General features: G+C 40.9%; 1 protein-coding gene across 3 annotated transcripts in view; it reads left to right on the top strand.

Annotated features, from left to right (window-relative positions):
* Window positions 1-25,684, top strand: part of agrn (agrin) — a 215,912-nt gene that overhangs the window by 183,904 nt on the left and 6,324 nt on the right. For all 3 annotated transcript variants that reach the window (XM_026332448.1, XM_026332447.1, XM_026332449.1), the window contains 14 exons: window positions 722-849; window positions 4,001-4,115; window positions 5,444-5,563; window positions 5,697-6,077; window positions 7,402-7,594; window positions 9,284-9,499; window positions 10,345-10,574; window positions 12,081-12,215; window positions 14,747-14,837; window positions 15,158-15,322; window positions 15,540-15,651; window positions 19,393-19,509; window positions 20,735-20,918; window positions 21,762-21,849. In XM_026332448.1, the coding sequence (XP_026188233.1) occupies window positions 722-849; window positions 4,001-4,115; window positions 5,444-5,563; window positions 5,697-6,077; window positions 7,402-7,594; window positions 9,284-9,499; window positions 10,345-10,574; window positions 12,081-12,215; window positions 14,747-14,837; window positions 15,158-15,322; window positions 15,540-15,651; window positions 19,393-19,509; window positions 20,735-20,918; window positions 21,762-21,849 (2,275 nt within the window). The remainder of the gene's footprint in view (window positions 1-721; window positions 850-4,000; window positions 4,116-5,443; window positions 5,564-5,696; window positions 6,078-7,401; window positions 7,595-9,283; window positions 9,500-10,344; window positions 10,575-12,080; window positions 12,216-14,746; window positions 14,838-15,157; window positions 15,323-15,539; window positions 15,652-19,392; window positions 19,510-20,734; window positions 20,919-21,761; window positions 21,850-25,684) is intronic.

The raw sequence follows: 25,684 nt of genomic DNA, 5'->3' as shown, positions 1-25,684 counted from the left end.
CTCTGGCGTTGCTCAGGCAGGGGCAGCCATGATTGATTTGGGCAATTTGTTCTGCTGATTACGAGTGGCATGGATGCCTGGCATCAGCGCCTCTCATGCTCCTCTGTTCCTCACCTCACACACACACACACACACACATACACACACACACACACACATACACACAAATCCCTTCCACTTTCAGCTTTTATTTCAAGCCCTCTCCTCTCAGCCAGCAGTACCAAGAAACCACATAGAGTTGATAGATGTTGGACAGCATAACTCCCAAGGTTGCTCAGGGAGGCTCTCTGTTTGTTGAAGAATGCACCTTTGACAGTGTCTGTGGGCTGTTTCCTCTGTAGTGTGTGTGTTGTTTTTCCTTCATGTATTTGTGTGTCTAACTTGTTGTCTTTCTACCAGCCCTCCATGCTTCAGCCAGCTTTTGGGACGAGTCTTGGTCTGGTAAAACTGGCCCATTTTTCCACCTCCCCTTCCCTCCTTATAACATAACTCAGTCCTCGTCAGCCTCCACTACCATTAGGTTCATCTTTAAACCCCCACACAGTTAGAATCTTACTAACTTATTGTTGTCAAACACACACAAGCACATAATTCATCACTAACCCAAAAGTGGCACTACCTAAAAACAAGCACTGTGAAGGCACTGGGAACTGATAGATAGAAGAAGTTCTGAGTTATAGTGTTTCGGTATCACATCTTTCCTCAACTCATTTTCTTGTAGCCACCAAGAGGTTCAGTGGTTCCCTGCATTTGGACCAGGTGGAGGGCCAGGAGATTTTCTACACCCCCGAGATGGAGGATCCCAAGTCAGAGCTGTTTGGAGAGACGGCCCGCAGCATAGAAAGTGCTGTAAGTGCTGTAGGAGCAATTGGTCTTTGAAATAGAATTTCCTATTCTACATTTTCAGTATTTTTTATTTTTACTGTCAAAGTGAGAATATGTATCTTTGTAAAGCAGAAATAATAAAACACACTTTCAGTTTGTGCACTTTCTGTTTAATAGTCTCAGGGGTTTTGCTGCTCCAGCTTTACTTGCCATGGTGTAACTAGTAGTTTGTGGTGACTTGGGTTAGCTAATGGAAGCTCTAAACACTGTAGATATGTCTGACTTTATAATTCTTCTGATTTGATCCTATTTCAATGGTTCTGTAATGACCGTGTCCTTAAAGCTGCATTAATCTATAATGTACAAATGAACAACTTTTACAATGACTGTTTAATGTAACAACTGAGCTTCTGATGAACAGACGCATAATTATTACTATGTCTGCTGCTCTGTGCTCTGCAGAACCTTTTAGCCTCCTTTAGCGCTTTGTTTTGGTTTAAAGTCCTGCGTAATCCTCAACGACACAGTTTCTAGCTGCTACAGGCAGCTGTTGTCAGCAGAAAAATGTTGATTCAGCATGATGGTAAAGAAATGACAGCAAATATTAGAGTTACAGTCATCGAGTGGCCAGAAACAACAATGAATTCTTATTTTGCTTTGTCTCTGCTGAATGTGTAAGCAATAGTAATAATGAGATAATATGTCATATGTTGCCTATTCAGCTTGGTCCACAATCCGTAAGTGGACACAAAGCTCCATTAACACCACTTTATAATAACCGACTCAGGTCACTGCTGGTCACAGTGGCCACTGTTCAGCAAAACACTGTTGAGTCTTGCTTTGAATTTTGCACTTTCCAAGAATCTTCTTGACAAGAGTGGAAAAGCTTCTGGAGCAACATTCAAACCTTTAAGAGACACTAAAACTCTTCACCTAGAGCCAGACTAATCAAATTCTTTCAGCTCCTTGAGGCAGGTTTCATTGCAGTTTTTACAGACTTGACACCCCTGAAGCTGCTGTGTAATATTCTGCTACAGTGGGCTGGAATGATTTCTCTGGTCAGATATCTGATAGAAAAATAACAATGATAAAAAACATATTCACTGGCCGTGGTCAGAGAGGAAGATACATCATATTGGAGGAAGACAACCTATGCTGGCTGATATTTGATTTTTAATAAAAGGGAAATATTGGCAAACTGATTCATCAAAAAATCCCTAGGGAGGAATATACTGATTAAATTCTAGTTTTTGACCCACGTAGGTAGATCAGAAGAAAATAAGACTGATGATTGTGTTTCATTGTTGGGTTAATAATTATTTTTCACAGACTCAAACATCAAATTAAGAATTCTGAGGCTGTCAAGACTTAAGATTTTCCTCACACATACTTCTGAATTAGAATTTTCACAGAATTTGTGTGGCGCTTGTAATTTCTGAATGCATAACTGAGGCTTCTGGAAGCCTTTCAAGTTTAATAAGAGTTATAGAAACAGCTCTCTGCAGACTTCTACAAAAACTAATTTATTGATTCCTTGCCACACTTCAGCTTCCTATTATGGATATGTGTCTCATAATCTGGATGGCCACAGAGCCAGCTGCTATTAGCCAGCCAAGGCCCAAGCAGGTACAGAGTCTGTGCAGTAATCACAGTTTAGCCAGTGCGATTTACTCTGGTCAAGTTTCTCCCCTGTCTTCTTTCTCTCTGAGCTCAGACCTTTGAACAAATGTCTCTGTTGTGAAGCCAGGCTCTTGGGCCTCTGATGAAATGGGAATGTGTATGTGTATGTCTGTGTACACAGTACACATCTACCAGCTGTTGAATTGGTGTCACCAGCCCCCGCTGGGCCCTAATCTACTACCTCACAGCAATTTGCTTGTGTGTGTGTGTGTGTGTGTGTGTGTGTGTGTGTGTGTGCGCGCCCTCATTAACACTCTTATCTTGTGTGGCTTTGAAGCCTGTTGTTCCACTTGACAGCAACCACCCCTTCGTCATCTTCCAACACACACGCACTGAGCACATCTATACTCACATGGGCACAGACACACACGTACACAAAGTACATTCACTGATACGCAGTATGCACACACAAAGAATCAAGCTGCAGCATGTCTCTTGTGCAGTGCAGCAGCCTCCTACAGTTTGTGCATAAATTAGTATGTAAGAGTGAAAGAGGAGAGAAAATAAAGATCAGGAGGTCAGGAAGTCCACAGGAGAGCTTGTCCACTACAATTTCCATCCATTCAAGCTTTGGAGGATTTTATTTTTGACCTGTCTACTTTGATGTCAAACATCAGCCAACAAAATAGAAGTATTCAGCACATGAACAAAATGATCTTTCAAACCAGGTCCTCCAGTTGAACCTATGACTATAAAAATGATCCCATAATGGGGGGATTTTGTAGGGGGGTGACATTTCGTCACTTTGTTTTTAGAGAAATCAGTGATATGCAGATGTGGAGTTTAGAGGAACACTCAGTGGGAACAATGGAAGCAGCCATTCAGGGGATGCGCCAGTAAAGTGGGTTACGAGGCCCTGTGGCTCCTGTGAGTTTAACCAGCAGCTGAAATGAGGACAAGGCAGAGGATTTTCATTTAGTTTCTTTTTGCTTTTGTAGACTGAATGTGTGAATGTGATTAATTCACCACCGTGCTGACAAGGAGAGAATTATGGGGAGACTGAGAAAGTTTGCATTTTTTAAGTTCGTGTATGAAAAGGTTTAAATTTTAAGATAAAATATTTGCCCAGATTTTTGGCTAAAGGCATCTTCAGACTAATCAGTAATATCACTCTTGGCTTAAAAAACCTTTTAATCAAACCTCCTTACCAAACTTTTCTGGCTGTTACAACATGCGTATCGGAAGCAAAACCAATCAGGAGCACATGTCAGGGTAGCACGACATTTATCTGAGCTCCTCCCGAAAACTTGTTCTTATAATTAATGTCACGGCTGTAGCTAAATGTCACTTTGTGCACCCGTACCCAATAGGTTTTTTCTCTGCACCACAATTTGAGAGACAGTTTTTCTTCCTTGGAGATAAAGTAAAATTTTCTAGAATTGGACTTGCTGCTATGATAGCTTGGGTCTCATTACCAGGCTCATTTATCATCACTCCTTTCTGTTCGTTCTCTCCTCCCACTCTTCCTCTTATTGTGTCTCTCTCTCTTCCTCAGCTCAATGAGTTGTTCAGGAAGTCAGAGGTGCGCAAAGACTTTATGAGCGTTCGTGTCCATAACCTGGCACCCAGTAACTCTATTCTGGCCTTTGTGGAGGCCCACTTCAAACCAGGTGAGTGTTCTTTAAAGATTTCAAAATTATTGCATATGGTAATTTCATAGAAAAATATCCTCTATGTGCTTGGAATCAGATATATTTTGTTCCCCATATCTAAAAAATTACTTACCAGATTAAAATGACACTGGGATAAAAGACCTAATTAGTTTTGTGCTGAATAGGCCACCATATCGCCATTTTTAGAGTGCTCTACATTTTCACTTACAACTCCTGGACTGTAATAAAAGCCATGAGGCAAATTTTGCTCCCTTTATTCCTTGGTCCAGCACAGATCAATTTGTGTAGTTTCCATAATCTTTTTCTCCTTAAATAAATTTAATTCAGTCTTCACCAAACTGAATACATTATAGTTTTCAATAATATTTTTAATATACTCTCATACTCTCTTTTTTTAAATTCTTCTTTCTGTGGCCTATTTTATATAAATTCCCATTTATGTGTGAAGTGCTAAAGCACCTGGTGCAGTAGCAACCAAGGAGTACTATCCCATAACCAGTCATGCATAATAATATTTTAAAAAATCCTGCCCATGTAAATACCATTTTGTGTATATAGTAGATAGTACTACAACAACAAACGTTTTATTTAAATGGCCATAACTCATAGTTTATGCCCCATTTGAAGTTTTGCACTATTCATCCTTGTGCAAAACATAACTGGGATTTACAGTAAGTCTAAGCTTTTCTCTTATTAATGTAACAAATTTAGTATTGAGGATCCTTGGCAGAACTATAGGTTGTTTTCTTCTTACTTTTTATTTGGCTCATAATATTGTGAAGTACTGAATATTTTTCCTTATTTTAATCTGTTTTAATTTTCTTCTCAGTGCCAACTTAATCTCTCGCTTGCAACAGTTTGTCTCTGTGTTAAAAACAACAATATCACAAGATATATCACTAAGTCTTGTATCTATAATAATTGAGATCAAATATATATATACAATATCTTGTGTAAGGATATATCATAACTAGGCCTTTACACTCCTTTTCACACAGAACACCCATCTTCCCCTCCGTGTCTTTTGTTATTTTTTTATTAGCGTCGTTTAGCATCCTTCATACAGTTCATACGAGGCAGTAGTTGTGGTTAAGCGGTGCTCCTCCATGGCCAGTAAAGTGAACATCTGCAGCAAACGTTATGAGAGCTATTCATCTGGAAAAAAGATGGGTGGAGGACAAGTAGTCCCTGGAGGCTTTCCAAATGTCATGTACAGGGCTTCCTGATATAAACAGTGCACCACTAAAGACGCTGGAGTTCTGTATCTGTTTTGGAGTGTTTTTAGAGGCATTGTGCTGAGTAGTTGTACCTCTTCTTTATTGTAGATACAAGATACACTGTGGAAGACATTGAAGGAGCCTTGCTGAAACAGCTGAAGGCCTCCAAAGAGACCAGCATTGCTGTGAAGAAGCCGGAGGAAGAGAATGTTCACTTCACCAATTTTGGTAATACAGTGTGGACGTATGAGGATTAATAAAATGAAAGGGGGTTTGAAGTTATTCTAAAGGCTTCTCAGGACCACAGGCAGAACATACTTTAGTGTTTCTCTTTTTTTTCTTTTTCCTCTGGTTCTGACAGCCCACTCTTCCATCCCCTTCTTCACCACCACTACCACCACGACAGCAGTGGTCACCACAGCCGCTCCCACAACCACCACAACGAAGCCAACACCAACCTCCTCTTACATCACCCGTCGCCCGCCAGGCACTACACGCAGGCCCTATAACGGCAGACGCACCACCACAACCTCCGCACCAGTCACCAAACCGCTCCCCACCACCGCCCGGCCAGCTGTCATGATGCATACGCTGCCTCCAGCCAACACCATTAAACTTCACCACAAGGCCCAGAAGCCATGCGACTCCCACCCATGCCTCCACGGGGGAACCTGTGAGGACGATGGTAACGACTTCAGCTGCAAGTGCCCCGCTGGGCGAGGAGGCTCCGTGTGTGAGAAGGGTGAGCCGTTCTCTCTTTTCCTATATATATTATATATCCATCCATCCATCCATCCATCCATCTATTATCTATACCCACTTAGTCCTTATATATATATGGTTTTTCTTCTTCTATATTTTTTATTACCCTTAAATCTAATGTTTCAAAGTCTAAACTTATTTCAAAACCATCTAAGAAAGTTAACTAAAAACAGAATTTTCCTATAATTTTCTACTATTACAATTAGCAGTATCAAAGGAACTATCAAAAGCTGAAATTCACTATGATTTTAGGCTTTTCACTTACCAGTGTGCTAATCATGCCTTTTAGTTGTTGTATAATTACTGCTAACCACATCCCAAATCCCAAATGCTTTATTAAATGAAGTGAAATATTAATTGTATGTGGCTTGTTGGCTCATTTCAAGTTCAACAAGGCAACAGCTTGGGGACACTTTTTACATATTGGAGTTTTAAAAAACGTGAGAAAGAAGAATTGAGGTGTGATTCAGTCTGACACAACATATTCCCTCAGTGACTTATCTCAAGTGATTCAGGCAGGTTCAGCACTGCAGAGGTGAGGAACCCCTGAGCCGTTCACCAAAGGCAACAGAGACTCCAATCAACACCACAGAGAAAATCATAAATCAGGGAAAGTTCTCGAGAAGCACAACTCTTTTGTTTCTCCTCTCTTAGCCCACTTTGGGATTTTGGGGGGTGAGGAGCAGCCTCACACAGCTGCATCTTAAGATAATTGACACTAATTGCTTTGATGGGGATTAGCTGGTGAGAATCAGTGTGTGTCTTCCAGTTAGAGTGGCTAAATGAAGTCATGAATACAGTACACATACACCCCCCCCCACACACACACACACACACACACAAACACACATAAACACACACAAGCTTCTCCAGATCAATCAAGTCATTAGAACAGTGAGCTCATCAGTGGCCATTCTCCTCAGAGAGACAGATAGAAAGACAGATGGACAGAGAGAAAAGGAGCCCAGGGGAGAAAATGGATGATAATAATCATAATTGTTGAGTGGTGAAAAACAAAGGTTTCCTGCGCACATGAGCATGACGGTGCGTGACTTGACAGTGTGTGAAAAGCTTGGCACCACCTCCTTCTCCGTCTTCTCTTTTTGATACAGTCATAAACCATTTCTGAAAAACATCACTCTTAAAATAAACTGATTGAAAGGCTCATAGTTCTGTCATCATGAGCCAGTGACACACCACCAACGCACACACTTAATTATACACACTTAAATGCCTATTATACCACAATAAAGCAAATCACATAGTAATGACAGCATTGGCTTTTTATCTTCATTACTCCACAGTGATCAAGTACTTCATCCCATCATTCGGAGGTCAGTCCTATTTGGCCTTCCCAACAATGAGTGCCTACCACACGGTCCGCATTGCCATGGAGTTCAGAGCATCTGAAATGACAGGGATCCTGCTCTACAATGGCCAGGACGGCAAGAAGGACTTTATCTCACTTGCTCTGGTTAATGGCAGGGTGGAGCTCAAGTGAGTATTTTGTGGATTAAGAAAGGAGTCCTTTCTCGATTCGTTGCTGTTGGTTCTGCTGCTGTTTGTGCTGCTCCATTTGGTAAAACTTTAATGATCCCCATGAGGAAAAAGGACCATTGCAAGGGTAACTGAGAGTGGTTGTAAAAAAAAAAAATAAAACAAATACAGAACACTGAATGTGATAAGCCAAATACAAGTAACATGTTGAAAACACCACTGCCAGAAAATAATTAGACACAGAAGCATGTTGACAGATTTGCAGGTTCAAACAGTAACAACATGCTTTCAGAATTGTGCTCAAACTTGCAAATCAGCTGTTCAAATGATCATTTTTACAGATGGTGGGAACATATGCACATACGTATGTGTGGGAAGTCTAAATTTGACATTTGACTTGGGATTTTTAGAAACATATATACAGTATTAAGACTCAATGTACAAATGTAATCTTTATGAAAGTGAAAGTCTGGACTAATAAGTTTTAGCTTATATGTTAATTATGCAGTATATTGGGTTAAATGTCTGAATATGGTGTTTCATATTAGGCTTATTGATTTTGTGCATGATGCATCCACCGTAATGTATATACAGTATGTATATATGTAATGTAGGTCGGCCTCCAGATATATTGGATCCTGTACTTTCCATAAATGCAACTCCATAGTGCCTTTTACCCTTCATGCAGAAGACTTGAAAACTGATAATCACTAGTGATGACTAGTGAGTTGACACAGAGATGTAAAATTGGTGTAGTGTCTATTGAAGATATAAACCATAGCAGGATTTGAACAAAATGATTTTGTGTGTGTGTGTGTGCGTGCGTGTGTGTGTGTTTTGTTTTGTTTTGTTTTGAAGGCCTGTATCACATATTCAAGATGACATTAACCAAAGTTTTCAGTTGCAAAATCTTTTCAAATGAGAAAATTTTGCTGCCAGACACCTGCAGAAACACATTATTTCTTTCCCAGCAGTGGAATAGTGGATACTATGAATGGCAAATCATTCTGGGAAAGATGGAATCTCCAGTAAAAACATGAATAGACTAATTAGAGATTCTGCACAACATCTGTTTTTGCATTTGCTTTTAGCATCTTTCTGGTTTTGTGTTTCACCCTGACCCCTTGAAGCCCTTTCGGTTCCTTCCAACCTGGTCGGGCTGCATTTCTCCATTCAGAATGAAATAAAGTAGAGGAGATCATTAGTCACTTGCACTTTCGATTTGAGCGCTGCCTCAAATCCAGAAATACAGCTGTGAGCTTACCGCCCACAGCTCTGCATTACCAAGGTGTGCGGAAAATAACTAATTATTTGTGGCAGATAATTGTTCTCAGGTTGTGCTAATATTACCATATGTGTGGATCCACACATACACAACAGATCTTTTCTCAACATTAGATAAAAATAGGGTTTGAAATGCATTGAATAGATGTGTATGTATGTGGTTTTTAAGTTTTTTAGAATCCAAAAGAAGTTTTGTAGTGTCTTTTTTTCTTCCCTGCCTGTCTTGCTGAGCTGTAGGAGCAATGTTCTTCCAGTCATTAGGTACCGCTGGAGAAAGAGCAAACACTGTGTGGAAAATCACCCGCACTGTTGGTGTGGATATACATTGTTAAAGTTCACCATTATAAAGTGAGTGTAAAGTTGACTGCAGCAGGATCTAACATGCTTTGTATCCCATCTCCTCAGGTTCAACACAGGCTCGGGCACAGGCACATTGATCAGCAACGTGGAAATCAGTCAGGGCCGTTGGCATCAGCTTGTGGTGAATCGCAACCGCCGTACCGCCATGCTCAGCGTTGACAATGAGCAACAGATCATGGGCGAGAGTCCACGCGGCACAGACGGCCTCAACCTCGACACCCACCTGTTCATCGGAGGAGTGCCTGAAGAAATGAAACAGGAGTACGATTGCTGATCTAAAATTACACAGCTGTAGGACAGAAAGATATTCAGCACAGAAATCCCCTCAACTGTAGCTGAGTGAAACATTTCAATCTGTATCTTTAAATGCTGAATCTTACACTTACTTGATTCCGTTTATTTATGTTGTTGTTTTTTTTGTTTTTTGAATTTTGCATTTTGCTTCCTCGACCAGATTAACTCTCTAGAGGGCTTCAGGAACACATTTTTTGTGGTAATATTGCTAAACACATAATATAAATAAATAATGCACATTTAGAAATGTTGGACAAGACACACATACAGTAAACACATCAGGTCTCTTATCATTTCATCTGATATTGTGGTTTTAACATTAAAATTTGAATATTTGCACTTGGTAAAAAAACTCATTTTGCAGCATCCATTCATTGGTTTTATAGCTCTGCACTGGAGAGTTGCATCAGTGACTTGACTGCAGACAAGAACGAAAACGAGAAAATTTGTCAAGCCAAACTTGCTCACAGTATTATGCTCATGTACATTTAGATTTGCAGTACATAGTACATAGCAGTTGTCTACTACAGCTGAATTTACAGGATCTAGGACAGCAAATTAAACAGAGCACCAAGACAGACAGTCTTCCCCACCTCCTTAATTTACTTGCTTACTCATGATTAAAAAGATTATAGGGTGAATTTGTGAGCTTGTGAGCAGCCTTCAAAAGGACCTGAATGCCTGTGCATAAGGAGTTTCAAATGACAGCATGTAACATGCAGTATTTTTACCCTAGGTTCAGTGTTATTACGTGAAAAAGCTAAAAATTTCACACATTTATTTCATTACATTCTTTCTCTTTCCACCTTCAGTGTAAGGGAAAGGACAGCAGTGGCTACAGGGCTGGTGGGCTGCATCCGCCTGCTGGATGTCAACAACCGAGTACTCAACCTGCAGGAGAGGAAGGGTGACAGGATCTATGGCAGTGGTGTGGGTGAATGTGGCAACAACCCATGTCAGCCAAATCCCTGCAGGAATGGTGGGGCATGCCAGGTCAAGGAGGCTGAGATGTTCCACTGCAAGTGCAGCAAAGGATTCTGGGGTAAGATGCTGACAAAAGGACAAAAGCATTTGTCGACATTCATGAATTTTTGTGAGGTTTATTCCTGTGTGTACAGGGAATTGAATAGTTTATATATTGTTTTTAGACCTTTCTAACATCTTGTAGTTAAACATGTGTTGATATATCTGCTTTGCCTTCTCTTCAGGGATTCACTGTCATGACTTACTCCCAAATCTGAAGTAAGCCTGACGACCTAATTTGACACTGTACACTCATGCCCCTAGCAAGAACTCTGGGAGACATTTTGTAAACACCAACACCATTGAAACCTGTGTGTCCAATGCAGAAATGAGAGATTTAATGTTGACACAATACAGAAAACATGAAAATATTCACTCTATGCTCAGTGATTGGCCTTTGGCCTAGTTCTACCTCCACACCCATCCCTCCCCTTTTTCTCCCTCCAGCAGATGTCAACTAGCGACTCAGAAAAATATAGACACAGACACAGTCAGAGCCTAGCCAAGCATGGCTCAGCAGCCAAGTTTCACACCAGAACCAGATTAATTGTCAGAGTTAACCTTTATGCCTGAGTAGTAAAGGATATTATACTCATATGGTGGCAGCTCAGTGGTTACAGAAACCACCTTTCAGCAAGTTTTTAGGGCCATTTTCCTTTAAGTTATAATGTGGATCAATGCGTGCTACAAGTTTACATATAGCATTACATTATTATTACCTTCCATATACTGTGTCAGGCTTTGTATGCTCTAGTTGTTATTGAGAAGAAGTAAAAGGTAGCCTTCTACTCTGAGGAAGCTCTGCAGTGATCAAAGTTGTGTTGGCAACATGGGGTAAAGTCAACGGTGATAATGAGATTTGGACCTTTGCCTGTGGACTCACATTCAAGTTAAATTTGCTATTGTGTCAATTTAGAAAAAGCCAAGTTTGCCAGTTTGGATGGAAGGGACAGATGACAGAAAGCAAGAATAGGGAATATATGGTTGGAGAGAGGTGTAGTTAGATTGATGATGTAAGGACAGGGAGGAATGAGGGAGGTGAGAGTATTAGAGTGTAAAACATCGGAGAAGAGGAAGTGTGGTGAAAAAAGAGCTGTGGTAGGGGAGAAGTGAGAGCAGAGGATAAAAGACAGCTTCCACAAGCGTGATTGAGGAAAACCGGGGGAGCCCTGTGAGCTCAGCGGGGATGGGGTTCATTAAAGCGCTATCCTCACCACAGGCTTTGACTGCCGAAGTAATGACGGGTGAATTCAGATGGGCTGTGGCAGAGGGCAAAACCATCATCCACCAGACACTCAAAAGCCTTTCCCACAGCCGGTGTGGGCCCAGAAACATGGCCGCACGGCGAGGAGGCTCTCACTCTTTAATTTGCACGTGTCTAACATCCTATTAGGAAATGACCTTTGTATCAAATGAAATCCCCCTTTTAGCCCCTCCCCCAATTTAGATAGACTAAAATAGAAAGTTTGAAATTTCTGGTTCCATTAGTGGTTTTCTCATGATGGATGTGCATGTGTGTGTCCAGGTCCAACTTGTGCTGACATCCATGACCCATGTGAGCCAAACAGGTGTCATCCATCCTCCCAGTGCCAGGTGCTACCCGAGGGAGGCTACAAATGCGAGTGTCCCATGGGCCGTGAAGGGAGGCACTGCGAGAAAGGTAATGTGACTAAAACTGTATATCATGGTGAGACTTCTTCACTTCAAGTCTCAATTGTTTCCTCTGTGCTTATCACAAGTGTGGTCTGGAGTCAGCAGGAATAGCACCTTCTTCGGTTTTAGCCTCTCTTTCTTTCCTTTTCTTTCCCTTCTCTGACATTTTTATCCATCATGAATTGAAAGGGGAGATCAAATGCAGAAAGAGGGGATCTTGTGCCTTCAGGGTAAGATGAGGTGATGTATGACTTGGTGGACTGCAAAACTCAGGTGAATGTTTGGCCCTGTTGGGCCATTCACCCATTGATTCAACTACACTTGTTAGTCGGTAAGCGGCAGCAAAGCCACAACATTCCTCCACAAACTTTCTCCCTGCCCATCCACATAGGTATTGTGTTCAGACCTGCTTGTTGCTACTTAGTTCCAGATAACAGTACTGGGCTGCACCAGTGCACAGCTCGGCTGCTTTTGAAGCTCATCACTTTTGGCAGTGTCACATTCTGAAGTCTTCCCATTTGTTTCCCTCTCTGCATTTGTAGATATTGTCATAACTGTTTGAAGAAGTTGACTTTTGCAACTGAATGAATGAGAATATGTTATTATGCAAATTCTTAGGAAAATAGAAACATTCACCCCTCTATTCCTTATGGGAATTTAGAAAAAACAGATCGGAATAACCTCCTTCCAAAGTCCAAATCCCAGTTATCAGGTGATTAAAATAAATTGAGGTGAACCAAAATCAATAGTGTGTGAGCGAGAGTGTCTCCCATTCCAAAAGGCTATTTTTTTGCAGGAATCAATGAGATGACTAATCACATCAGTCCTCCCTGCCCGTGGTGATTAATGGGAGTGTCAGTCAGGCAGAGTGTCAACCTCAGACAGCAGCTCACAGACAAGGCGGCAGTCAGGCAGACGTACCCTTTGAGGGCTGCACTGAGCACAGTAAAAAGACAGGTAGCTTAGAGCCCACTCATCAGAAGCTTGAAGGTGAATTAGTCATAATATGAAGTGTATGTGCAGTACCTGAGTGTGTGCACATGTTCGGATAAGCTGTGGTTTGTGTTTCAGTTGCACTGGGGTTTGTCAGTGCAGCTTTCTGCTCTACTATTTAGCATCAAGGATTTTTCTCAAGGGTGTTCCAATAGTATTGACTGGCCTAGTTTCTTCAACGCTTTTACCCTGTGATAGTGTAAATCATTACAATTTAGTGATGAAAACAGGATCATTCTGTTGGTCCTTGAGAAACAAACTACAGGGCAGTGTTTGAATTTCAACAATGTTTTTCATTCCACATCTTAGCTACATTAAGCCAGGGGACAGCTGAGGACTGTGTGAGAGAGAGTATTTGTAATTCATATTGCAGGCCACTCTGTTAAAGAGCTAATAGATTGTAGGCAGGACCAGGAGCTTTGATTGCAGCTAGTTTTTAACCAACAAAATGTTCATTTTAGGTGCTTTGTTCTTGTCTTTCCTAATTTTATATTGTTGGGTTTCATAGCAAGTACTAATTAGGTACCGTTGCTCAAATATAAAAGCAAAATTACCTCAGAGCTTACATCGACCTCAGCGGTTAATGCAGCAGCTCCCTAGGTGTTGTTTTTGAGTTTATTTATCTCTCGTTTGAGTAGAGGGTAACTGTAAAAACATCACCTACCTTAAAGTCATGTAGGTCTGGCCATTCAGCTCTTTCCAGTGCCTGAGCCTCTGGTGTCCTATTGATCACACTTTTGAGCACAGGGTGAAACAGAGAAACCCCCTCCACACTCCTTTATAAAAAATACCTTCTGAGCAGCTCTGTCACTGCTACAGAAGCATAATTCCTTTTTTTGTGTGCAAGACTATTTTTCCCTCGCCTCCATGGTGCATACCATCATCATTAGCAGACTTCTGCACAATAGCTAATTAGCTTTCTCATCTCCGTCTGCCTTCTCCATCCTGACAACTCTGCTAATCCCAGCCAATTACAATTAAAAGCTTTCTTGCAGACTACATAGGTATGTGTGTTAGTTTGTGTGCGTGTGTATGTGTGCATGGATGATGTGTCTGAACGATGTCTTTTTTTGCAAACAACGCTATAAACACATACCCCAGGGTGACATTCATATGATTTTTAATGTCAAGCCACTTGTTTAAAGGATGGCACAGTGCCTGTCCTAATCACTCCAGACAGCAAGAAACGGGACAGCCAGACGTAGACCCATTGCAGAAACATGAATTTGTAAAAAGACCTGCCAAAATACAGTGGCTGCATTATTTCATGGGTCCCAGCTGTGGTGTTAAACTCTACATGTCTCCAAAGGTTCTTTGTTATATTGTGGCGGACTGTGTAATCAGTCTGGCAAAAGCTTTTTTGATTTTTTTTGTTTTTATTTAAATTTCTGTTAAGGGAAAGTCCCAAAGGCTATGAAAACACAAATCCATCTCTTTCCATAATGCTGACAGGTCCCTCAAAGATGTACTGACTAACCCTGAATTTTAATTCTGTCAGCAACAAATTCAGGACATAAGGATGAATATAGTCACTGTTTTTTTCAGTGGCTGAGAGGAGAGGGGCTTACATGCCACTGTTCAATGGAGACTCTTACCTGGAGCTGAAGGGGCTCCATCTCTACGGGCATGATCTGCGGTAAGTCCCATGTCTCTGCTTGAAATCCACACACTCAAGTCTTGTACAGAATGTATTAGTAAACACTGGATTTCATGCAGTTTTCAGAGCTTGTTCTGTGCCTAAGGCAGAGCTGGCTTCTATAAGCTTAAGCAGAATTTACAATGAGCATTGCACAAATAACATGCTATCTAGGCCTTAGCACATAGTTTCTCAGTTTTCACATACGAACTGCACCAAAAGCAAGTAATGAGTGTACTTCATTCTATTACAGATATGTATATCAGGATATCTTTGACTTTGTAGTGTGTTTACCTGGTTTGCTTGTGCTGTAACTGCAGTCAGAAGCTCAGCATGACAGTGGTTCTATGGGCCACCGACACCAACGGATTGATCTTCTACAATGGCCAAAAATCAGATGGAAAAGGGGACTTTATCTCTCTGTCCCTCAATGATGGGATCCTAGAGTTCCGCTATGACCTGGGCAAGGGACCCGCTACCATCAGGTTAGCAAAATATAGAATTATAATTGTCTACTTTAGAACTGTTTTAGAACAAAACACAGAAAACATATTTGGGATGCTATATGTTTGTTCACAGGACATACTGACCACAGGAGGTTTTTTCAATTAAACTCATAATATATTGTAGCTACACTGCTTTTTTTTTACTTAGCCTTTGTTTCTTAATATATGACTTACGTGATGTCTGTGTGTGATTCAGGAGTAAAGAAGTAATTAAGCTGAATGCGTGGAACACCATCAACCTGGAGCGCTCCAACCGCAAAGGAGAAATCATGGTGAATAAGAAGGACCCTGTCCGAGGAGAGGCACCGGTAAGAACGAATGAGCTAACATGCTCCTGCTCCATAGCTCCTGCTATGCTTTGCCTTGTTTGTGTCTTATTTACTGCATTTGTTTATCTGCGTGCTCTCTGTATCCAACCTTGGGCTTTAGTGCTCCACTATGCCCTTGCAAAGGCGATTCAGCTTCCCACTTAGGGCACAGTTGAATCAGAAAACTTTCCCCTTTGCTTAAGTTTTCCACACCACTTCAAACCATGTGTTTTCATCAACATGATTTGTTGAAAATATGCCTCTATCTCCAAACAGCCTATCAAGGTAAGAGGGAGAGCTCCAGATGTTGAGGGCCACTTTCACAAGGAATATTCACAAGTACTGTAATTTCACTTAACAACAAACTCTCCCAGTTCAGTGACATACTATAGTTTACTGTTTGATGTTGCATTTAGAAAGCAGATTTTACACATATTATATGTACAGGTGGTGTTTGAGGAGGAGGAGGCATTTAACGCTAATAGCAGCAGCAGCAAAATGAATTTAATGAAACTTCAGCCCCATGTCTAGACCAATAAAAGAGGTAAATGCTTCCAAATGAAGGTGATCTAATAGTTTGAAAAGCCTCTAGGTCATTTAATTATATTAAACAGTGTAATTTGTGATTATGAACATGCACTTTGTCAGATCCATCATCTTCTTCTAAGACACAATGGTCCTTCTGTATTTTACTTTTCTCTCACTGCTCTGTCCTTCCCCCACTGCTTTCCATGGTCCGTATGGTAATAGTGTTTTACTCCAGCAACACAGGCAGAAAATCTTATTAAGAGAGAGGAGCAAGGGGAAAGCAAGAATAGTTGTGGGTGGGGCTGTTGGGGGAAGCAAGGGATGAGATGAGACTAGTTATGGAGCTCAACACAGAGACCTCATCGAGTATGGCTCTCAGCTAATTCTCTCCTACTCCTGCTTTGGGAAGTAGGAGGAAGTTAGAATAAGCTTTGCTCAGAGAAGCTCATATCCTGTCCAAAGGTGTCGCACACATGCATGTGTATGAGGACATATTGCATGCTGTGTTCATCATATCAAAGATGACTCAAGCTGCCAACATGAGGAAGTACATACTTTCAAAGAGATGTTTGCAGAAAGTGCTGTACTTCACTTGAGTATTTATTTACTCCATACTTGATCTCCACTATGTTTATCCACTACATTTATCTTATAAGTTTAGTTATTAGTTACTATTTGGAATCAGATACATAATAAAGAATACAGTAATCATATACTACTGTAGATTACTGATACAGATAGAAGCAATAAAACTACTTCATCTGTCACTAAATGGTATCACTTTGTAGTTGAACTATTCACAGTCTAGTCACAGCCTACTTGGACTTCCTAGATTTGTGTCTTGCATTCACTCTCTCACGTGTAGACACACACTCTTACAGCTTTGTGGTTGTATGTGGCTTGTATGTACAGTATCTAGTACAAAGGTGCATGTGGGTTCTTCACATTTTGTGTATTTAGTGTACTTATCTCACTTGTCTGTGCTACACTGCAGCTATGTTTAATGCTCTGACACATGTGCCCATTTTGTGTGTATATGTAGATGAAGGTGCTAGATGTGTGTGTGTGTGTGTGTGTGTGTGTGTGTGTGTGTGTGTGTGCGTGCGTGCGTGCGTGCGTGCGTGTGTGTGTGTGTGTGTGCTTTGTGGGCTTTTGCACTTGCCTGCTGTAGCTCCACATGCTTTTCTGTGCACAGGCACTTACTAGTCTTCCCCTAATAACTTTCTTCCTCCCTATTTTCTTTTCTTCTCAATGATGTGCTGTCTGGAAATAAGAAATCACGCAAGGTAATGAGACAAGTCACAGTCACACCTTAGACCATATTTCATTTGAGTCATTCACTACTGTCACCCCCATTTCTCCATACACAACAGCACAGAAAACCCTGCTTCTTCAGAGCTGTGGGCAGCTTTAAAGGTGCCAGTTCTGTAGAAAAACTTTGCCATTTCATAAGCCCATGCATACACACAGCACTGAAGTAGAGATGCTCTTAAAGAACACGGTTTGGCTTTCACCTCGGTCCATCTGCTGTGGGGGTGGAAGGGGGTGGGTAGGTGGAGGGGAAGAAGGAGACAGTCATCTTTGTGATGGCCATTGTTTTTAGCAACAAAGACACGTCTTCATTAGTCTGGTGTAGGCGGGGATATCATGCCAGTACCGTGTGGCTGAAAAGTGAGAGTGAAGACAGAGGAGGCAACGCGAAGGGGAGGAAATATACCGTAGGAGACGGTGAGGTGCCAAGCCAAGCCAGGCTGTTCTTTTGTCATCTGCTCTTGCTTCTTTTGCAAACAGGAACAATTCTCCATAATATCATAAAGTAGCTCACTCTTTCACCCACTCACTTGCCCATAACACAAACAACACTCGCTCAACATCACTGAGCAAGAATCACTCCATGGAACCAGCTGTCTTCTTTCACCAGGTGCATATTGTTTCCTGCTTGAGACAAACCAGAACACAATGTGCCATTTCATTGCATGAAATTTCACTTTAGAGTCATAGAAAAGTCACTATGGATAGATTGTGAGTGTTTAAATTGTGAACACCACATTTTAAAGGTGTAAGATCTTGAACAAGCTCAAAAATCATAAGCCTTGGAGCAAGCTCAATACAGTATGTGCAGTATGAGTAAACTTTTACCTGCGAATTAAGTGTGCAGAGCAGTAAGGTCTACATGAACAGCCTGAGTTCTGCAGTTGCTGACAACTTTTGGCTAAGCCTGGAGGCATCAGCCACAACTAGGTCCAGCAGCTTCAGCCAAGGTCCCCACCCTGTCTCTGTTGGACACAGCTCAAGGTGCAGTGACACAGCCTGGGGCTTTAGCCAAGCACGACTGCCTCCTGCACACCAAATCCCATCCTAAATAAAAACTGGACTGTTGCCAGCCTGCCTGCACAAAGCCTGTTTATTTGGCCCCTTCCATCATTTTTCCAGCAATTAACTCCACTTTACCCCTCTGGCAATTACTGCTCTACATAAAATAAAGATCATTAATCGCTTCTTTCTGAAGTGGGCCAGCTATTCCATGCAAAAGATAGAAGTGGCACCTTGCTAATGCAAAGCAATAGTCCCAAAGGTTTGGTGGAAAGAATTGAATTTCATAGCTGTCTGCTGCGCAAATGAATTGCAATTAATGTGTCGCCACACTCAACCGTTTGAAAGGTCGGTGCTTATAATCAGCTATTCATTAGAAATGTCTGTAAAGAACCATCCATATCTCAAGTCCAGCCTGCTCCTGATTTTCTTTTGTGGTCTCTTTTTATGTCTCACAGATAGAGGATAATTGACCACTCTCTCTCAGAGACATAGAAATCAATTATGTTGTAATGTATCAAGTGTATTGCTGTGGAAGGAAGGTGAGGAAATGCAGTTAACACATCTGCCAGCTACAATATGGATAAATCCTTTTTTTAATGGGAGAATCTACAATCTGTGCCATTTCTGCAAATGTGCTATATTAATCACACTCTTTATTGCCCGACTAAAAAGGATAAAACTTATTTCAGATTCCCTGGACACAAACAGATAACTCCGCTGGCTAAAGTAAAACCAAACCATTAGCTGCCGAATGGAAAACCCCAATGAGAAATTGCAAATAAAAGACAAAAAAATTGAATGAAGCTTTTTTAAATAAACAGTGTCTATATGAAGCTGTTTGTCAAGTTTGCACAACTCTAGCTCACCAGTGGAAACCTCTGTGTCCTCTCTCATCAGAATCTGCATGTTGATCTTAACCTGAAAGAGTCTCTTTTTGTTGGCGGAGCTCCTGATTACAGTCGACTTGCAAGAGTCGCTGCACTCACAGAGGGCTTCAAGGGAACTATCCAAAAGGTAAAGGTGTACAAGCCTCTAATTTCTTGAAACAGTATTGTGTCATTTATTGATTCTACAGTATGTTATTTCAGTGTTCAGTGTCTTTGGTCTGTTAGACATAGAGTAGTTAAGTTATTATCTGTCTAGCTGTCATACTACAGACCACACACTAGTTTCCGTTAGAGGCTCACAGTGATGGGCAGTGGCTCTGCTCATTTGGATTAGCATGCACTAATAATAGAATGCACATTCTGAGGTCCCTCTGTTTTGCTATTTTGAAATCATTCCCTGACAGCCTTCCAGTTTTTTCTCCACTTTCCAGCAAAAAGCTCATCTCTAAGTGCCAAAAATAACTCAGTACAACAAAGACAGGATGTTACTGTTTGCACGAAGTTGTCATTAGTTCTCCTCTGCAAACTTTCCCTTGACAGTTTCTAGCAAATCAAAAGCTAAATGTGGCATTTGTTTTACTTGGTCTGTAGGGAATAGTTCATTATGAGGAAAACAGTAAGTATTCTCAGTTTGATGTTCTGGTTAACGTGTGTTGTATCAACTCCTAATTTCCTGAGGCATTTTCCTGCAGTGTCAGTGTGGAATTTATGTTTAGAGGAAGAACATATTAAAAAACATATTAAATACAATACAATATCACTGTACACAGTAGTTCTGAGAATCTGTTGTAATAAATTGTTTTCCTTTTTGTAATCTCACACACTATATTTCTGTGAACCAATCATGAATTAGCACCATTTGAGTCAAAATGTGATTATAGCTGTGGGGTTGTTTTTCCCAGGCCACAATAAAATCTAATCAAACTACACCAGTAGCCCTGATGAGGCAGATTAGCTTTTTGAGTCTTAAGTACTGAGTCTTAAACTTGATGTTTTTACAGACTTTGTTTTTGATTGTTGCTAATTAATAATAAATATTCATATTTAAAGAATAATCTTTTACTGATTTATTGGAAAAAGTTTTTGGGTACTTTAAAGGGACACTGGTGTTTAAGTGTTGCACAAAATTTGGAGGACTCACAGGAGACAATAAAATTAGAGTAGTCAAAGATTGAGGTATCCCAACTTTATTCTCTAGTATGGGTCAGACTCCAAAACGTTTACAGTGTATTTCCATAATGCAAGCAGGGTCCTTTTGTGTGAGACATAATTAACTTGTATAGAAATGATGTATATGTGTATGTACAAAAAATAGTGGGATGCCACTTTAACCCTGTGTTTCTTGCTTCCAGATCATTCTGATGGGTACGCCCATCCTCAGAGAGGAGAATGCCCTGCGCTCCAGCAACGTAGCCATGTTCCAAGACCACCCATGTTCTCAGGATCCCTGCCTCAATGGTGGGCGATGCAACCCCCAGCTGGACGCCTATGAGTGTGTTTGTCTCAGTGGTTTCTCAGGGGGAGACTGCCAAAACAGTAAGTATCGCTTCATCTTCATCTTTATCTTCATTGTCTGCCCTTGCAGCCATATTACATTTGTCTTTATCTTACTGTAAATCACTGAGCTGCATAAGATCTTCATGTTTAGACAAATTCCTTACCCAGATATATTTGTAATGATCAACGTGCTTAAGCTGCATGTAAGCTAATGGCTAACAATACTTGCTGGCTTGAGATCACCTTATTGCAGCAGTGTGCCATTACCATGAATCATTGTAACTGTACAAATTGTTCTGTTCCCTTATCCGATGTTATTTGGTTTCTACTTTAAAAGGATACATGGCAGCATTTTGGCTGCTTTTAAAGTGTAGCATGAGTGGGATGAAATCAGTGATGCTTTATGTAATACAACTTGGAAGTAGACCGTTTGTTCTGATTTTAAGACAGTTATTTTTATTGTATCTCGTCTACACAAAAATGCATCATAATGTTGAAATTAGACATGTGACCTCTGTTTTACATTGGTCTTATTATGTATTGATTTCACAGTAAAGCAGCAGTTATGAAAATTATAAAAATGGTGTCACTTAAATATTCATGAAACGCTCTTTCATGAGTTGCACATCCCTTTCATCATCTTCATGTCATTCTCTCAGACATATACTCACAGGCTCAATCTATCTTAAATACTCAGGCAAAGCTTTCCCCATTAACCTTGTGCATGTGGCCGGTTGTCCCTTTCATGTTAATTAAAACTATCAACGCACCAACACTCCCCCTGCCCCATTTGCTCAATTTTCATTGCCTTCAGCTCTGGTCACTGAAGCCTCTGTCTCATTGATTGGTGTGATGTCATCCCTCTCTCTCCCACTCTCACAGCCATCTATGAGAAATCTGCTGGAGAGACAGAGGCCGTTGCTTTTGATGGACGGACATTCATTGAGTACCACAATGCTGTTACAAAGAGGTAAGAAAGAGGACAAGAGGAACATCTTCATCTATTCAGCTTCATCCAGCTTCTTCATTGTAATGGCTATTAGCCAAATAACCCCCGTATCTGTCCATCTCTCCTATTGTTAGCCTTTGATAGGCTGTGATGACTGTGTTGATGATACCATCAGTCCTAGGGCTGCAGAGTGAACTAGGATTTTGGCTAACAGCTTATCCCGCCTGTCTATGACAGTTCTGCTCCACTTTTGAGAGGATTTCACATATTAGCGTGATGGTTAATAATCACAGTTTTGCCCTGAGCATGCTCAGTTCGCTCTGTCGTCAGCCAGTTTGTTCACACCAACACTGGACAGTAAGCACACATGCATGATTCAACTTTTTATCATATTTTGAAGGACTGTTCTCCATAAAACTGGCACCCGAAGACATGTCGCCAGCAATTTTTAGCACCCTGTGAAGGGAAAGAACTGATGACTTTAGTGTAAAACGGATTCTGGAATGGATGTAAAGGGAAAAAAACAAAAAAACAAATATCCCTTTAGGCAGTTGATGAGACATTTTTCCTCTTCCATCCATCTATAAGGTTGGCAAGAATGTGCCTCCAGGTTGGCATAAACAAAAATGTTTATGTGATGAACCTGAAAAGACATCAAGCATCCGGCTCTATATCTCGATGTCTCACAGCTTCTCACACAAACACAGTGGTGTGAAAACCAGGCCACAGCCTGCAGATCATCACAGCCATGGAAACATGCAACTCACACTCACTCAGAAACAACTGGCTTGATAACTCTGTCAGATATGTGTGTGCCTTTATGTGCATCGCTGTCCCTGATCTTAGCACTCCAGTTGCTTCTCCTTTCTTTCAGTCTGACTTCCCTTGTCGTTGTCCACACGTCTTGTCTCTTATAAATGTCCTTCACTGTCTTTCCTTTTTACTCTAGCCAACTGACCAATGAGATCCCAGAGTAAGTAGACATTGTAACTGGGTATTAGCCCAGCTTTAAATCAAGCCCAACTAACAACAACAATGAATCCATTAACCCAATTGAAGAGATAAATGTACATTCAGTTTTTTTACATAATTTCCACACAGAAACCATCTTTACTATTGAAGTCAAATGTGATATTCCAGCTCCATATTCATAATTTCATTTGATAGATTTCATTATTTGAAGGTTTCAATAGAGCCTCTCTTTTTTTCCAGTGCAAAGAGAAGCATGAATGAGTGCATGATAAGCATTGTGCTACAACCCCACCCCCCTCCCAGGGAAAATGCATTGCTGTTGTGAGAATGTGCAATACTTTATGCATGATTGTAAGTAGTTTGTAAACAAAATGAATTGTCATGCACTATATGCTGTACGGCATAATCTGCTATGTGGGAAACAACCCCTTGAAAACTGCAAGAGGTACTAAATATCCAATGACCTAATTCCTCGTACTTGAGGAGTTTCTACCTGGGAAAGCCCTCGCTCAAGACTTACTTATTAAGGTTATTTCTTCCTGCTCACTGACTTGGTAAGTTACTAGTAAAAATATACCATGAAACAGTGGAGCAGCTCAAATTAAGCCAGGGCTTCTGTCATCTCATTTTTGCCAGATCTTTAACTGTAATTGTGAATAATTATAGAGTCGGCCATACAGAGAGGCAGTGACATGTTAATCAGAGATTTGTCTCCCTTTGTAGATTAGACCTCCAATTGAGATCTCTCTGCAGTGTGTAGCCATGGACATCAATCTCACTTAGCAGGAGGGGACAGTGGTCCTTGGAGTCAGACTGTCAAAAGTTTAATGAATGTCACATTTGCTAAGAGCCACAGTGAGTGTGAATCCAAGCAAACCAGAGCCCTGCCACAGAATGTACCAATCAATTTAGCATAATTTGATTTTGTAAAGAAAATGAATATATTTCTCAAGAGGCCATTAATAGCTGGGTAAAGCCAAAATGTCAAATGCTCACCTTGGGTTAATGTTTCTGTTGCTATTTACAGCACCCTTTGATCAGTCCTCCTTCACCTCTTTACCTGTATCTGAAAGCTCAGGTCGATTTGTTGAAGTCCCATTATTTCAGTGACAAATCATATCTGGCCATGACTCTCAAATGATATGTCAGTTGACCCCAGTTTTTCACAATTAGCATTTTTTGCTTTCATTTCTAGACAGAAGGTAATTGCCACTGCACACTACAGCACAGCACCATAAATATAAAGGAGTTGGTCAATAATTGGATGCTGACCTGAGGTAGCCTTTAATACTGGTGTGGACACTGACCATGATTGTATTTAATCTTGATGATTTCTTGATGATTTTGGTGCATTAGTCCTCCATCTTGGCCTAAGTGTGTCCCGTGAGAACATCCTTGTGATGTGGTGGTTGTGGTGTGATCAGGTCTAAGCTACACACTTCCTATGATCACGCAGCTGTTGTTACCGACGCTTGACATGGTTTATACTGTAGCAGAGCAGATAAGTTATGCTTAAACTTGATTTCTGTGAGTCACCCAGTGGGCTCACAAGATCCTCCCTTCCTCCCTTCTTCTTTCCCCTCCTTCCTTCTTTCCCTCTGGCCTCTTGCACTTACACTGCATGCCGTTGACTTTCTCCCCTGCTCCCTTAAGTCCTGAGTCTCTGGAGAACCCATCTGACCAGAGGTGAGTCCCTTGATGCTTTTAGACTTTGGTGCAGTCTGCTCGCCTCTCCTCTCCTCTCCTCATTCTGCCCTTCTCTTCAGACACCCCTTCCTGAGCCCTCACAGGGCTAAATCCTCATCTACATAGACAACGTTGTTTCCATTATTGAGAATCACAAAGAGCCTCTGTATATGCTTCAAAAATTCTGAAGTTAAGAGTTCTGATAACAGCACAAAACCAACCAGAGCTGCAGCCTCTTTGCAGGAGCTGATGAGTTTTTATTATTCTAACCACTACTGCCACCTAGAGCTGAAATGGAAGCCAGCACTTCAGAGAGAAACCTTCAGAGAATTTGAATACATGTAAGAAGTAGATAAAATCCCTCCATTTACAAAAGAAACAACACCAGAAATCTAAGAAGTCAGTGGTGTATATAAGATTTAGAATGCTGTGCTCAAGAGTTGTTTTATTCATGATATATTAAACACTTTTTATAACCTTGACCTTATCACTGACAAGTGGCTCCAATGGAGATTTATTGGCCCTGTAAGCTCTTTGAGGGTTTGCCAGGAGAGGGTTCACTGAGCAGTATGAGCTGTATTTGTGTTTTTTCTCTATGGAGAAAAAAGCAAATATGATGCACTTATTTTGTTCCTGTTTACCTCAGTGGATTCAGTTAATCAAGGTGACATTTTCAGCTTAAGCATGTTTTTTAAGGAGAAAATCAAATTTGAATCTGGATTCTTTCCCCCTTTCCGCTGAGGTGAAACAAAATTATTGTTGGCCTGAGCTGTCAAAGTTTGCTTGCTTAGGCAAGCAGCTAATAAAGTTAAATAGCGTCCCATTGCTTCTTTTAATATTCTCACTTGTCATTGATGAGATAATGCTCATAGAAAATGAGAAGAAAACCTACTGCTGTTAAAGAAAAAAAATTGCCAAACTTTCTGTTTCCTCCCTCATTTCATGTCCTGTTTATACTCCCATGAGCCTCTCTGTTTGCTATGCTTTCAGTCCTTTGTCTTGTTGTCTGTCTTGTCTAATCTTTATCTCCAGCTCTGTGCTGCCATTTTCTTTAAATCCATGTGTCATTTGTTCTTTGTCATATGTATCCTCACCTTGTCTGTGTCTTTCTTTGTGTTGAAATACCCTTTAAAGAAAGTGGAAGTAGATCTCTTTGCATATATGCTGATTGATAACACACACTTGTAAACACACAAAC

The sequence above is a fragment of the Mastacembelus armatus genome, chromosome 7, assembly GCF_900324485.2.
Source record: "Mastacembelus armatus chromosome 7, fMasArm1.2, whole genome shotgun sequence".
Taxonomy (NCBI): domain Eukaryota; kingdom Metazoa; phylum Chordata; class Actinopteri; order Synbranchiformes; family Mastacembelidae; genus Mastacembelus; species Mastacembelus armatus.
Note: the sequence above shows the minus strand (reverse complement) of the source record. Positions and strands in the feature narration are given on the sequence as shown.